This window comes from Lolium rigidum, chromosome 5 (assembly GCF_022539505.1).
Source record: "Lolium rigidum isolate FL_2022 chromosome 5, APGP_CSIRO_Lrig_0.1, whole genome shotgun sequence".
NCBI classification, from domain to species: Eukaryota; Viridiplantae; Streptophyta; class Magnoliopsida; order Poales; family Poaceae; genus Lolium; species Lolium rigidum.
In genome coordinates, this window is record NC_061512.1 from 212,829,990 (window position 1) to 212,845,160 (window position 15,171).

The 15,171-nt window shown below is 48.7% G+C and overlaps 1 protein-coding gene across 1 annotated transcript; it reads right to left on the reverse strand.

Annotated features, from left to right (window-relative positions):
* Positions 1–10,333: 10,333 nt before the first annotated feature.
* On the reverse strand, positions 10,334–10,834 carry LOC124657041. The gene has a single exon (XM_047195671.1). The coding sequence runs from the start codon at positions 10,832–10,834 to the stop codon at positions 10,451–10,453; it is 384 nt and encodes a 127-aa protein (XP_047051627.1). The 3' UTR covers positions 10,334–10,450.
* Between the last annotated feature and the right edge of the window lie 4,337 nt (positions 10,835–15,171).

Genomic DNA, 15,171 nt, shown 5'->3' on the forward strand with positions numbered 1-15,171 from the left:
AGCACTAAACCCCTCTAAAACCCTAAACCACGACGCCGGAGCTGCAGAACCATGCATCATAACCCTAACCCTAAACCCTAAACCTATACCTAACCATAAATACTTACCTTTAACCTAAACCCTAGCCCTACACCCTAGACCCTAGCCCTAACCCTACACCAAACCCTAACCAGTAGATCAGGCACACCCTCGATCGTGTGATAATGGCTCTAGCTGCGGGTATATGTGCCAAAGGGTCCCAATCTTGGTTCTCCATGTGTATATGTCCTAAACAAACCTTAAAGAATGAAAAGTTACATTGGTGCACCCTCGCGCGGAGAAATCTAGGGGGTAGACCCGCCGAGGCACACGTTCCGCTCTTTTGGGGGAAGGAGGGGAGAACGACCGCCGGAGCACCGGAACCCCACCAAATCTTGCATGTGGGCCTATGCTATGTGTCAAAGTGTGGTTCAAGGTGTAATGGTTCAAAAGTAGCTCCCCTAAACCCTAAACCCTAAACTGGGGAGGCTTCGAGCACTAAACCCCTCTAAAACCCTAAACCACGACGCCGGAGCTGCATAACCATGCATCATAACCCCTAACCCTAACCCTAAACCCTAAACCTATACCTAACAATAAATACTTACCCTTTAACCTAAACCCTAGCCCTAGCCCCTTAACCCTAGCCCTAACCCTACACCTAACCCTAACCAGTAGATCCGGCTCACCGTCGATCGTGTGATAATGGCTCGAGCTGCGGGTGTATGTGCCAAAGGGTCCCAATCTTGGTTCTCCATGTGTATATGTACTAAACAAACCTAAAGGAATGAAAAGTTACATTGGTGCACCCTCGCGCGGAGAAATCTAGGGGGTAGACCCGCCGGGGCACGTGTTCCGTTGTTTTGGGGGAGGAGGGGGATAACGACCGCCGGAGCACCGGAACCCCACCAAACCTTGCATGTGGACCTATTCTATGTGTCAAAGTGTGGTGCAAGGTGTAATGGTGCAAAAGTAGCTCCCTAAACCCTAAACCCTAAGCTGGGAGGCTTCGAGCCCTAAACCCCTCTAAATCCCTAAACCACGACGCCGGAGCTGCAGAACCATGCATCATAAAACCTAACCCTAACCCTAAACCCTAAACCTATACCTAACCATAAATACTTACCCTTTAACCTAAACCCTAGCCCTAGCCCCTAAACCCTAGCCCTAACCCTACACCTAACCCTAACCAAGTAGATCGAGCACACGCGTCGATCGTGTGATAATGGCTCTAGCTGCTGGTATATGTGCCAAAGGGTCCCAATCTTTGGTTCTCCATGTGTATATGTACTAAACAAACCCAAAAGAATGAAAAGTTACATTGGTGCACCCTCGCGCGGAGAAATCTAGGGGGTAGACCCGCCGGGGACGCGTTCCGCTGGTTTGGGGGGAGGAGGGGGATAACGACCGCCGGAGCACCGGAACCCCACCAAACCTTGCATGTGGACCTATGCTATGTGTCAAAGTGTGGTGCAAGGTCTAATGGTGCAAAAGTAGCTCCCCTAAACCCTAAACCCTAAACTGGGGAGGCTTCGAGCCCTAAACCCCTCTAAATCCCTAAACCACGACGCGGAGCTGCAGAACCATGCATCATAAACCCTAACCCTAACCCTAAACCCTAAACCTATACCTAACCATAAATACTTACCTTTAAACTAAACCCTATCCCTACCCCTAAACCCTAGCCCTAACCCTACACCTAACCCTAACCGAGTAGATCCAGGCTCACCGTCGATCGTGTGATAATGGCTCGAGCTGCGGGTGTATGTGCCAAAGGGTCCCAATCTTGGTTCTCCATGTGTATATGTACTAAACAAACCTAAAGGAATGAAAAGTTACATTGGTGTACCCTCGCGCGGAGAAATCTAGGGGGTAGACCCGCCGGGCACGCGTTCAGCTGTTTTGGGGGGAGGAGGGGGATAACGACCGCCGGAGCACCGGAACCCCACCAAACCTTGCATGTGGACCTATGATATGTGTCAAAGTGTGGTGCAAGGTGTAATGGTGCAAAAGTAGCTCCCCTAAACCCTAAACCCTAAGCGGGGAGGCTTCGAGCCCTAAACCCCTCTAAATCCCTAAACCACGACGCCGGAGCTGCAGAACCATGCATCATAAACCCTAACCCTAACCCTAAACCCTAAACCTATACCTAACCATAAATACTTACCCTTTAAACTAAACCCTAGCCCTACCCCCTAAACCCTAGCCCTAACCCTACACCTAACCCTAACCGATAGACCGGGCACACCGTCGATCGTGTGATAATGGCTCTAGCTGCTTGGTATATGTGCCAAAGGGTCCCAATCTTTGGTTCTCCATGTGTATATGTACTAAACAAACCTAAAAGAATGAAAAGTTACATTGGTGCACCCTCGCGCGGAGAAATCTAGGGGGTAGACCCGCCGAGGCACACGTTCCATTGTTTTGGGGGAGGAGGGGGATAACGACCGCCGAGCACCGGAACCCCACCAAACCTTGCATGTGGACCTATTCTATGTTTCAAAGTGTGGTGCAAGGTCTAATGGTGCAAAAGTAGCTCCCCTAAACCCTAAACCCTAAGCCGGGAGGCTTCGAGCCCTAAACCCCTCTAAATCCCTAAACCACGACGCGGAGTACGCAGAACCATGCATCATAAACCCTAACCCTAACCCTAAACCCTAAACCTATACCTAACCATAAATACTTACCTTTAAACTAAACCCTAGCCCTAGCCCCTAAACCCTAGCCCTAACCCTACACCTAACCCTAACCAGTAGATCCGGCTCACCGTCGATCGTGTGATAATGGCTCGAGCTGCGGGTGTATGTGCCAAAGGGTCCCAATCTTGGTTCTCCATGTGTATATGTACTAAACAAACCTAAAAGAATGAAAAAGTACATTGGTGCACCCTCGCGCGGAGAAATCTAGGGGGTAGACCCGCCGGGGCACACGTTCCACTGTTTTGGGGGAGGAGGGGGATAACGACCGCCGAAGCACCGGAACCCCACCAAATCTTGCATGTCGACCTATGATATGTGTCAAAGTGTGGTGCAAGGTGTAATGGTGCAAAAGTAGCTCCCCTAAACCCTAAACCCTAAGCTGAGGAGGCTTCGAGCCCTAAACCCCTCTAAATCCCTAAACCACGACGCGGAGTCGCAGAACCATGCATCATAAACCCTAACCCTAACCCTAAACCCTAAACCTATACCTAACCATAAATACTTACCCTTTAAACTAAACCCTAGCCCTACCCCCTAAACCCTAGCCCTAACCCTACACCTAACCCTAACCAGTAGACCAGGCACACCGTCGATCGTGTGATAATGGCTCTAGCTGCTGGTATATGTGCCAAAGGGTCCCAATCTTTGGTTCTCCATGTGTATATGTACTAAACAAACCTAAAAGAATGAAAAGTTACATTGGTGCACCCTCGCGCGGAGAAATCTAGGGGGTAGACCCGCCGGAGCACACGTTCCAGCTTGTTTTGGGGGAGGAGGGGGATAACGACCGCCGGAGCACCGGAACCCCACCAAACCTTGCATGTGGACCTATTCTATGTTTCAAAGTGTGGTGCAAGGTGTAATGGTGCAAAAGTAGCTCCCCTAAACCCTAAACCCTAAGTGGGGAGGCTTCGAGCCCTAAACCCCTCTAAATCCCTAAACCACGACGCCGGAGCTGCAGAACCATGCATCATAAACCCTAACCCTAACCCTAAACCCTAAACCTATACCTAACCATAAATACTTACCTTTAAACTAAACCCTAGCCCTAGCCCCTAAACCCTAGCCCTAACCCTACACCTAACCCTAACCAGTAGATCCGGCTCACGCGTCGATCGTGTGATAATGGCTCGAGCTGCGGGTGTATGTGCCAAAGGGTCCCAATCTTGGTTCTCCATGTGTATATGTACTAAACAAACCTAAAAGAATGAAAAAGTACATTGGTGCACCCTCGCGCGGAGAAATCTAGGGGGTAGACCCGCCGGGGCACACGTTCCGCTGTTTTGGGGGGAGGAGGGGGATAACGACCGCCGGGCACCGGAACCCCACCAAATCTTGCATGTCGACCTATGATATGTGTCAAAGTGTGGTGCAAGGTGTAATGGTGCAAAAGTAGCTCCCCTAAACCCTAAACCCTAAAGCCGGGAGGCTTCGAGCCCTAAACCCCTCTAAATCCCTAAACCACGACGCGAGAGCTGCAGAACCATGCATCATAAACCCTAACCCTAACCCTAAACCCTAAACCTATACCTAACCATAAATAATTACCCTTTAACCTAAACCCTAGCCCTAGCCCCTAAACCCTAGCCCTAACCCTACACCTAACCCTAACCGATGAGACCGGGCACACCGTCGATCGTGTGATAATGGCTCTAGCTGCTGGTATATGTGCCAAAGGGTCCCAATCTTTGGTTCTCCATGTGTATTTGTACTAAACAAACCTAAAAGAATGAAAAGTTACATTGGTGCACCCTCGCGCGGAGAAATCTAGGGGGGTAGACCCGCCGGGGCACACGTTCCGCTGTTTTGGGGGGAGGAGGGGGATAACGACCGCTGGAGCACCGGAACCCCACCAAACCTTGCATGTGGACCTATGATATGTGTCAAAGTGTGATGCTAGGTGTAATTCACCAAATGGTGCATGGCATGGATCCACGGTCGACATTCCTCACCTTCGGGCGATAACACTTAACAGATTCCCGGACGTGTACGGTGAAGTGTCCCGCCGCGGGTATATCGGGGGCTAGACCGTGCCAAAGGGTACCACACATGGTTTTCCATATGTCCATGGACTAAACAAACCTAAACCTATGAAAAGGTATATTGGTGGAACCTCGCGCGGAGAAATCTAGGGGGTAGACCCGCCGTCCCGCTGTTTTGGGGGAAGGAGGGGGGCGGCCGCCGGAGCACCGGAACCCTGATATATGTGGGGGATGAGCATGGAGACTAATTTTGTATTTAACATAGTGTAATAAATAGTCATCAAAAAGAAAAACTAATTAACAAAATAAATTTAAGTAGTAGATGAAATAAAATAGTTAGAAAAACAAATAAAATGTATATTGGCGCACGGCAAAGGGAGAATCGCACGGCAAAGGACCCTTTGCCGTGCAACTGATATGTCTGCACGGCAAAGGGGCGGGTCACGGCAGTGCCCAGGCCTTTGCCGTGCGCTGTTTCTTTGCCGTGCGGCTTGCAGGGACTTTGCCGTCCTAGAATCTTTGTCGTGCGCTGTTCCCGTTCTTTGCCGTGAGAAACTTCTTTGCCGTGCGCCGTATCTTTCTTTGCCGTGCTATGTTTCTTTGCCGTGCGCTGCTCTCATTCTTTGCCGTGCATTTTTGCGTTGCCGTGCGCTCTTCTTGCTACGCACGGCAAAGAAATCTTTGCCGTGCAGCAGCTCATGGCAAAGCTTAGCTGCACGGCAGCGCCTGATTTTCCCGTAGTGTCGACCCAGCGGTGTGAGGCCAAAGTATACAGATTTCATATGCGGGCACATGGATCTCGAAAATTATAGCGTTCGAGTAGAATGAATGAACATGATAGTGCTGCTCAATATGAGTGGCCACAACGTTATGCGTCGTGCATAGCACCTTAATGTTAGTTCTACGTGGATGGGAGATTTACACTAGTAAATGAATGATTGAGAGCATCTTCAGCCGCGTCTCTCAAAGCGTTCCCAAACCGCGCCAGATTGAGCGTTTGCGGGACGTGTTTTGTTCGTGCCGCCTTTGGGGGACGTCGCTCCCCAGTCGTGTCCCCCAAACGCCGCCCCCAAACATTTAAATTACTTTTTTTAACACAGAACCATTTATCAAATATAGCATATGAATAAAAATGTTTGCAAAGATTGTTTTCAAATTAAATTACAACAAATAATAAAACAAGTAAACAAATATAATAAATAGGGGTAGATGCTACATCAAGGTGCCACGGTATTTCTTTTGATCCTCCAGAAATGCTCAACGAGATCAGCTTGAAGTTGCTCATGCACATTGCTGTCACGGATCTCTGCGTGCATGGCGAGAAAATCAGCAAAATCTGCAGGCAACTCATGATCAACCTCCGTAAGAGGGCCTTGACACTCATAGGGACCAACATGTGACCTAGCATGATTCTTGCGGTCATCCTCGATGATCATGTTGTGCATGATCACACAAGCATGCATCACCTCCCACATTTGGTCGTGAGACCAGCTTAGAGCAGGGTACCGGACAATGGCAAATTGTGCTTGAAGCACACCAAATGCCCGCTCGACATCCTTCCTGCAAGCCTTCTGTCGCATAGCAAAGTGAGAATTCTTCAGACCTGATGGATTCGAGATTGTTTTGACAAAAGTGGCCCATTTTGGATATATACCATCGGCTAGATAATAGCCTTTGGTATATTCGTGGCCATTGATCTCATAGTTGCATGGTGGAGCATGCCCTTCCACTAGTCTGCTGAACACCGGAGACTGCTGCAACACGTTGATATCATTGTGTGATCCCGCCATGCCAAAGAAAGAATGCCAAATCCACAGGTCATAATCTGCCACAGCTTCAAGCACCACACTGCAATATCCATGACGGCCTTTGTATATACCTTGCCAAGCAAACGGGCAGTTATTCCATGCCCAGTGCATGCAATCGATACTTCCAAGCATTCCAGGAAATCCTCTGGCAGCATTTTGTGCCATGATCCTTGCAGTCTCTTCCTCAGTTGGCCCTCTCAAATAGTATTTGCCAAACTTTCCCACCATAGCTCGGCAAAACTTGTACATGCACTCAATGGCAGTAGACTCACTCATGCGAAGGTAGTCGTCCTGTGTATCAGCAGGTGCTCCGTATGCAAGCATCCTCATGGCGGCGGTGCACTTCTGAATCGACGAGAACCCGAGAACGCCTACAGCGTCGAGCTTGAGCTTGAAGTAGGGGTCGAACTCTCGAACGCCGTGGAGCATATTCATGAACAGCCCCTTGCTCATCCTGTACCGGCGCTGAAAATTGTCGGCATGTGTTGCATCGTCGGCGAAGTAGTCATTGTGCAGCATGGCATGCCCCTCCATCCTCTGTCGGGGCTTCGACTTCCTTCTCCCCGGCCTTGATCCTCCGCGGCGCGGCCTCTTCCTCTTCTCCGCCTCAGCGTCGAGCAATTCCTGGAGGGACGCGATGATCAGCAAATGCTCCCGCAGGTCGTCGTCGAAGGCTTGCTCGTCCTCCAGCAGCAGGGCAACCATCTCATCGTCGCTGTCCATGGCTGAAGCAAAATCAATGGTTAAATTTGCGTCGAGGCAGACGACGCAACAAACAGCGGCCAATCGCGCCTACCTGGCAAGTCGTCGAGCACCTTCTGTGCGCAGAGGTGGGCCGGATTTGACGGTGCGTTCTGGGACGCGCTGGCGACGCGGCGGCGGCGGCACACCGGCGGGAGCCCAGCCGCGACAACGGTTCCGACTCTCAGCAGAGATCAGACGCCCAACCGGCCGGGAAATCCAGCGGCGGCGGTGGGGTAGGAGGCGCGGGAACGAAGGAGCGACGAGAAAAGAGGCGCGAACCAACGGTTTATGCAAAGACTCACCGACATGTGGGAGCCGCCTCACTTTTCGTTGTGTCCGGCATCCCCGGTGCGTCCCCTGTGGGACGGGGTCGGGCTCGGGGCGCCGGACACCGTATCGGGCCGCACCGGACAAAAAATGGGCTTTGGGGAACGCGGCTGGAACGCATTTTTTGTCCGGCGCGCCCCAAATTCCTTTGGGGGACGCTTTGAGGGAGGCTTGAAGGCGGAGGTAAGAAGACAAAATATAAAAAAGCTGCATAAAAACGTTTTTGAAAAGCAAACGCATAATGCAAAAGTTGCTACAACACCAAGGGTATGGATGTCCAACCCGAATGTTACTGTCATCTATGTTGGAAAAAGAAATTCTTATCATATCCTCCAATTATGTAGACACTAGACACCTCCCTAAGCTGGTCACGATACTCCACATGTTCGTTGTAGAGACAACTATGAAAGGAGCGTAGCTGTGTATAAAAGATTTTTTCCATTAAAATATTATCGTTTCTACATAGCTATTATTCGCAACGCTGTATGGAGGGTATAAGGTAGAACATGTCTAGATGACAAATCTAACAAACTGGAAGGGCGACGTTTAATAGTCTTGTCTTGATGATAGAAGACATACTTTTTTTAATCCACGTGAATTGCGTTTCGCAAGGTTATCTGTGATGAGGATAACACCTCGATGGAGATAACACGCAAAAAGCCTTGCTTTTAAGTGGAATCTTTTATCTTTCAAGTCATTTTATTATCATCCACTAAAATATATGGCTGAATCAGAGCTTTTACATAGAATTGATAGAGAATTCACCACTATGATTAAGATTCTAATGGAACTCATCGGCACCCTGCATCAACTTGACCAAGGCCAAATCATGTAGCAACGCATTTCATGATGCTAGCTTATCGCAGATTTAGGTAACATATTATTCAAATCTATCTAGATTCATCAAACGTGTTACAACTAGTTTAAATCGGAAGATTTCAAAATGTAGGTCTGTTCTCAGTGTGGCTATGGGACGGTACACTAGTTGCCCATCTACCACCAAACTTGGTCCGGATTGGAGGAAAGCAACATGCATCAATCGCGTTCGGATTAGGTAAAGTCTAAACATTATCCAAAAAGAACTACACGAAAAATGAGAAAAATCGACAATGCGAGAGGTGGATGCTTTTTCATCCCTTTATTCCTTGATGATCCATTCGCTGGTCAGTTTCACAGCACCAGGAAATTAAGCGTTTAGACCTTTGCCTTCAGCTAGGTCCTCTCCTTTTCTCTTTCTTGTTTCGATGGTTAAGAGCAGCTTATTGCTAGTGAATGAACATACATCATCCGTGGTCGATCTGGAGTAGATATATCTTGGTACGCTTTTTTGCTGGCGCCCCGTCTTCCCGTTCTTTTTCTCCAAGACGATCACGCTGTCACATCACGTCCACGTACACGTAGAAAACTACATGCCGTGTTGAGTCAGTGACCGTGACTCGTGTGAGGTAGAGATCGATATTTCTACGTCTTATATTCACATGAATCGGTAGGCTGTGTTTGCAAGCTGACTTTTTCAAATCAAAGTAGAACTATTACAAAACCGATGAATTTATTGTCTGGCCAATGAATGAATACATTATTTTCTTTAAAGCACAGTTTTTCTCAGTTTTAGCAAATATTTACGTACGTTTAGCTGAGTGTGTTGTTCTACGTAGTTTTCACCGGTATTATAGCTGCATGGCCGTTGCATGAGTCGCTGCATGGGATGATCATCTGTTGACCGATTGCTTAGTGGCATAGTTAAACCTCTCTGAGATGTCTATGTTGCCAACGCATTTTATGTTTCTCTTGTTTCTCTGGCATTCCCTGGAGTTGTGTCGGGCGTCATCTTTACTAAGTTTCCTCCTTCTTTAATTAATGAAATGTTAGTATTTGTTGAACCTTTAAAAACCTTCTTTTCTTCTCTCGATAGTTCACGGCATTAAGTGTATGTCGTGTACTTGGTCTTTTTGCATGTCTCGGGATTTTTTCTGATGAATTTTTGTAGGGACTTAGATGAAAAGAAAATAGAATCATTTACCCTCCAAACTTTATATATTTTCTCTTTGGCCCCCGCGGGTAGCAACGCTACAATCAAGTGAAGAAGAAATCAACGGAGAAGCGACAGAATGAAACCGTAGCAGAGTAGGGCGAATCTTTTCCACTTGGTGGGCTTGGTTTCTCCATGGCTGAAGAGGACATCGCGGACGAACATGACGAACATGTGGAGCCACGATATACTGTTGAATATAAATACGTTGCTTAGTCTCTTTCCATTAGTTCGGACTTTTGCTTCAATTGGCTAGTGCAGCAATCGTTCATGGTATCAGAGCCAAGAGGTCTCAAGTTCAAGACCCTGCTCACGCAGTTTTAAAAAACAAAAGAAAAAAGATTCTGCGGCCACATCGAACCCACGCTAAGGACTAAAATAGCCTAGACGTGAGGGGGAGTGTTGAATATAAATACGCTGCTTACTATCAGTTCGGACTTTTGGTTCAATTGGCTAGTGCAGCAATCTTTCATATACAACAAGGTTTTTTTTCAGAAAAAGAAACATGATGCAACGAAGCGAGCGTTTCTATGTTTCGCCACAAAGAGGTCCGGTTCAATTTTCCAATGCTGCCAAAAAAAAAAACTACTTTTTGGTGGAATAGTTTCCAGTATCTTAAACCAAAGTATTCAGTGGACCCGAAAGCCTGAAAAGTATTCAATACCACAGTAGTTCTAGAAACCACGCTATCTTCGTCAAAATACAAAGAAAACACTCATGCCAACCGGGCCCAACCTTAATTTAACTTTCCATGATACTAACATCCATTGCTAGGATCTTTTAATACTACGTCGAATTGTCGATCCTAGCACACTAGCAGGCCTGCATATAGTCCTAGTACGATCATTCTGTCATGCGCATTGCGCCGGGGCTAGGAGCTGGAGCAGCGGCGAGGCCGCAGACGTTACCGAGGATGGTGGCGTAGATATCCACGAACGGTGAGCCGGAGAAGACCGCGCGGTAGCACCCAGCGCCGACCTCCTCCAGCGCGTGGCAGCAGACGTCGCTGCCGCGGACTCCGAAGAAGGACCTGACGATGTCCTCCGTGCAGCTCTCCACCACCACCTGCGCCGCCGCCGCCGCGCTCCGGCTGCAGCCAACGGCGGACGGCGCCTCCGCGACGTGCAACTGCAAGATCGCCTCGGCTGCGGCGGTGGCCGGTGAGGAGGTCGACGCTAGCAGTAGCAGAACCAGTGGGACAATCGGCGGAAGGAATCGCCGGGACATGTTGGATACTTGGGATTCAGGTTCTCGTACGAGTGTGATCGACGAGCTGCAGAGATGAATTATAGATTCGGCAACGAGCGTTTCTCTCTTCTTGTCTTAAGGTCGAAGGTCGTGAATGCGCGTTTGTTGAGCTGCGCCAGAGTTTGTATCCACGCGTACGTACGTAGGCGGTGGTCACTTACGCGTCCACGCGGATTTTCGTTCTCCCAAAGCTCGATCCGGACTGCACGGAATCGCACCAACTTTCAGAAGCGCTTATTGGGCCAGGCTTACTTAATAGATCCAGGAAGAGCCTTGTTTGGGCCGGTTTAACGTATCGAAAGCAAGCCTCGGATCTGAATGTTCTTCGTGGGTCAAGCAAAATGAACTATTGAAGAGCTGTGTGTTCGCTAAAAAAATGTTGCCCAAAAAAACTTCGTAATTCGTTCATGTCTTAATGGGTACAGATGTATACGTGTACGGTGTACCGGACGGCATGGTCTCATGATGTGACTAAACAAATGCAACATTATTCCGTCCACAGAATCTTGATGCAACATTAGAGTATATGTTTTCAAAGAAATGTTATATTTTACCTTATTTGTTGATTCATCAATCTAAGATACACATCCTTTTTCTCTACATCAAGATCTTATTCTTGATATCACCACCCAAGTGACTTACATAAACAATATTTTATACAAAACTTTTATACTTTTACATAATTTATTTCCGGATAGTGCTCAACTAAAGAACAAGCACAAAAATCTATAGCAAAGAGCTATTACTTAAACCACATGTTTGATGCACGAAAATGCTTGTATTTCAGTTTATATTTTTATTGACTAATTTTTTTTTTGCTTGGAGTGATCTCGCTCGGTTGAAGTGTTTTCTGTTTTGAGTCTTTCATAAAAATCATTTATCTATATGTTAGCGTGGTCAAATCTCGGTGTATTCTTTAGGTGTACATATTCTCAGTTTTTTCTTGTGTTATTGTTTATTAGAAAAGAAAACTACATTTTTTGGATGGATACATTTATATTTAGAGTTCTTGGCATATGTTAGATATATTTTACATGTAATGTGCATTGCGATGCAAGAAATCATGCATCCATACGGGTGGGTGCTTTTTTAGAAAACCCATACAAAATTGCTAGTGCTAAACAAATCCAACATGTCTTCCATAGTTCGTTACGTTTTTGGTAAAATTATTTACCGATAACATAATTTCCTGTTAAGCCACTGTAATCATGTTAACAATCATGGCACATTGTTTTTCGCATTGGTTGTTCCACACCCAATATATATCAAATTAGTTTCAGAGTCTATAATTCATCAAATATCTCTCTATATACATGGTGTTAAACTTTAAAAATAGTAATGAAATATCTATCCTAGGGCTTATGTGTGTTAGGTGTGACTTATTATGAGAGAGCTACAAAAAGACGAGTATCTATTTGGGTGTAACCGCGGCATCTAGATTTAATTTAGGAGAAACAATTGGTGATATTATGTTAGACGAAATAATAAACGCTATAAGAGCATCTCCAGTCGTGTCCCCCAAACCATCCCCAGATCGAGCGTTTGGGGGACGTCGCTCCCCAGTCGTGTCCCCCAAACGCCGCCCCAAATATTAAAATACTCTTTTTTATGTTTTTGCATTTTTATTTCAATAAAAAGAAAAAATATTTCACAAACTAATACATAATTGGGAACGTGGTTTACATGATGATATAGTTTGGAACATGGTTTTTCCACAAATTAATACATAGTTTGAACCATGGTTGACACAAATATAACAGATTGCAAAAAAAACTAAACCTAACTAGGTCGGGCATCGAAGGTTTCGTGTGTTCGCTGCCAAGAAAGAACACTCGAGGGAACACCCAGTCACCCAAACTGGAAAATCCAGCTGGTGAGGGTGCCCCTGTTGGTTCTTCCGAGGAAGAACATCCAGAAACCTTCGTGCATTTTTTCAATGCGAAGAAATAACATTCTTCAGTCGTCGTCCTCCTCGCGTTGTCGCCGTGGTAGTTCCGGTGGCAACGTGTCTCGTCGAACACCTTGACGTCATGTCCCTATCACCGAAGTAGAAGAACACGAGCATGAAGCCGGCTTCGAGGCGGTGGTAGCGCGCGAACTTCTCCCAGCCGATGTGGAGGTACATCTTGCCGCGCGCGTCGTAGTTCACGTCGACGATCCACCGATAGCAGAGGCAGCCATCCTCCCGCAGATGTAGCGAGCCCGGGCGCTCGTCGACGGCGACGAAGTCGGCGAAGTCGTCCGGCAGCCTCTGGATGCCGTGTGGGTCGCCCTTGAGGACGACGATGAACTTGAACAGCACGGGCCCCTCCTCGTCCTGCCTGTCCGATGATGAGGATGATGACAGCGGCGCAGGCGACGCCGAGTGTGCAGCTCTGCCGTGGCCGCGGCCACGACCACGACCACAACCACGGCTGCGAGCTCGGCCTCCGCCTCTACCAGCCATGGCGTCGACTCTTAAGATAGTGGCGGCTAGGGTTGGGGAGAGAGGCGCTAGGGTTTGTGTGTGAGAGGGACGATGAGAGGCGACCCTTTTTTATAGGCCGGAGGGAGGCGGGGGAGCGGTGGCGCTCATTAACGCCGGCACGCAGAGCTAGGCGCGACGAGACGCTTCGCTGCACCTCTGCGGGAACCGCATCGTCGCTGCGCACCAATAACTTCCGTCGCGAGGTAGGCGGCGGTTAGGTTAAAATTCAATGTGCCGCTGACGGGTTGGCCCCACCACTCCCCGCCTCGCTTTTCGTTGTGTCCGGCGTGCCCGGAGCATCCCCTGTGGGGCGGGGACGGGCTCGGGGCACCGGACACCGTATCAGGGCGCACCGAACAAAAAGCGACTTTGGGGGACGCGGCTGGGAACGTTTTTTTGTCCGACGCATCCCAAATCATTTTGGAGGACGCAACTGGAGAGATGCTCTAAAAGTCTAATCTGAACCGGGCATGCACTGATCATTTGGTTTGCCGTTTCAGTTTCACCGCGCCACTAGTAGCAGGTTCAGAACCGATCACCTGGTATGCATGTTCACGGCGGAAATTCGATGGTATGCTGCCCTACTTACCACTCAGCACCTAACTTGGTCGCATAAGTTAATATTATCCAAGAGAACCGATCTGTAGTTGGATGGTTAGGAAGGCAGCCCCCAGCTCAGAGCATCTCTAGCCGTCTCCCTGGGAAGACTCCCAGGACGTTTTTTTTTATCCGGATTGACGAAAACGGCCCAGTCGCGCCCCCGGATACTCGATTTCGTTCGGATTAGGCCTTTCATCCGTCCGGGAAGCCCAGGCCATCCCTGACCCCGGGGAGCGCTCGCGGATTCCGAAAGAAACGAAAGCGCGGGAACCGTCTGGTGGCCCCGACCTGTCGGCGACAAAGGCCTGAGTTTCTATGGCAATACCCTCGTCTTCCCGATATACGTTTCGGGGGAAATTTGTAATTCTACGGCAATACCCTCGTCAAACGAAAGATTTGAACAAACTCAAGTGGTGCAACATAGAAAAATTATATATAAAACTTCGAATAAACATAAAAATTACATATAAAAATTTAAAACAAACTTAAACTACTTCTTCTTCCTAGATGGCCCCGCCTTATCATCGTGGCGGTGACGCATCCGGCTCATCACCTCCTCGTCGAAGGAAGTTGAGTCCTCCTCGTCGTCGAAGGTGGTCGCCGGCTGCGCCTTCGCCTTCGCCTTCGCCCGGGCCGCCGCGTATTCATTCTCTTCCTCCTCCTCCTCCTCCTCCTCCTCCTCCTCCTCCTCATGCTCCTCCTCCTCCTCCTCCTCCTCCTCAGCCTCTTCCTCGGCCTGCTCCTCGGTCTGCTCCTCAGCCTCTTCGTCCTCTTCCTCGTCGTCATCCCATTCGTTCTCGCTGGCCGGCGGCGGGCAATAATCGTCGCTGCTGGACGATGCAGCTCGATCCCACCAATGGCGCCATCCAGGCGGCTTCTCCTCGCTATCGGTGTCCGATGGCCAAGAGAGATCGCTCATGGTTGACAGAGGATGGTGACGAGAGAATAGATGAATGGCGTCAGCCGTCGGAAACCGTATATGTAGGTCTATCGACGAAGAGAGCGGCGGTTGCTATTCTGCGGAGTTCGTGCTCCATTACGGCGGTTCTCACGTCGAGGCCACTTCGACCGTTCCCGACGAGGCGTTTCGGCTCCCCAGACCACTTCGCCGACCATTACGGCGGTTCAATGCGTCGAGGGCACTCCGACAGTTGCACTTCCCGGCGACTGCTCCGTCGCTATGCACGCGGTGGGTGAGCGTCAGAAGGCGACCATGGGAGGAAAATGGGCTTCCACAGGCCAAAAAAAT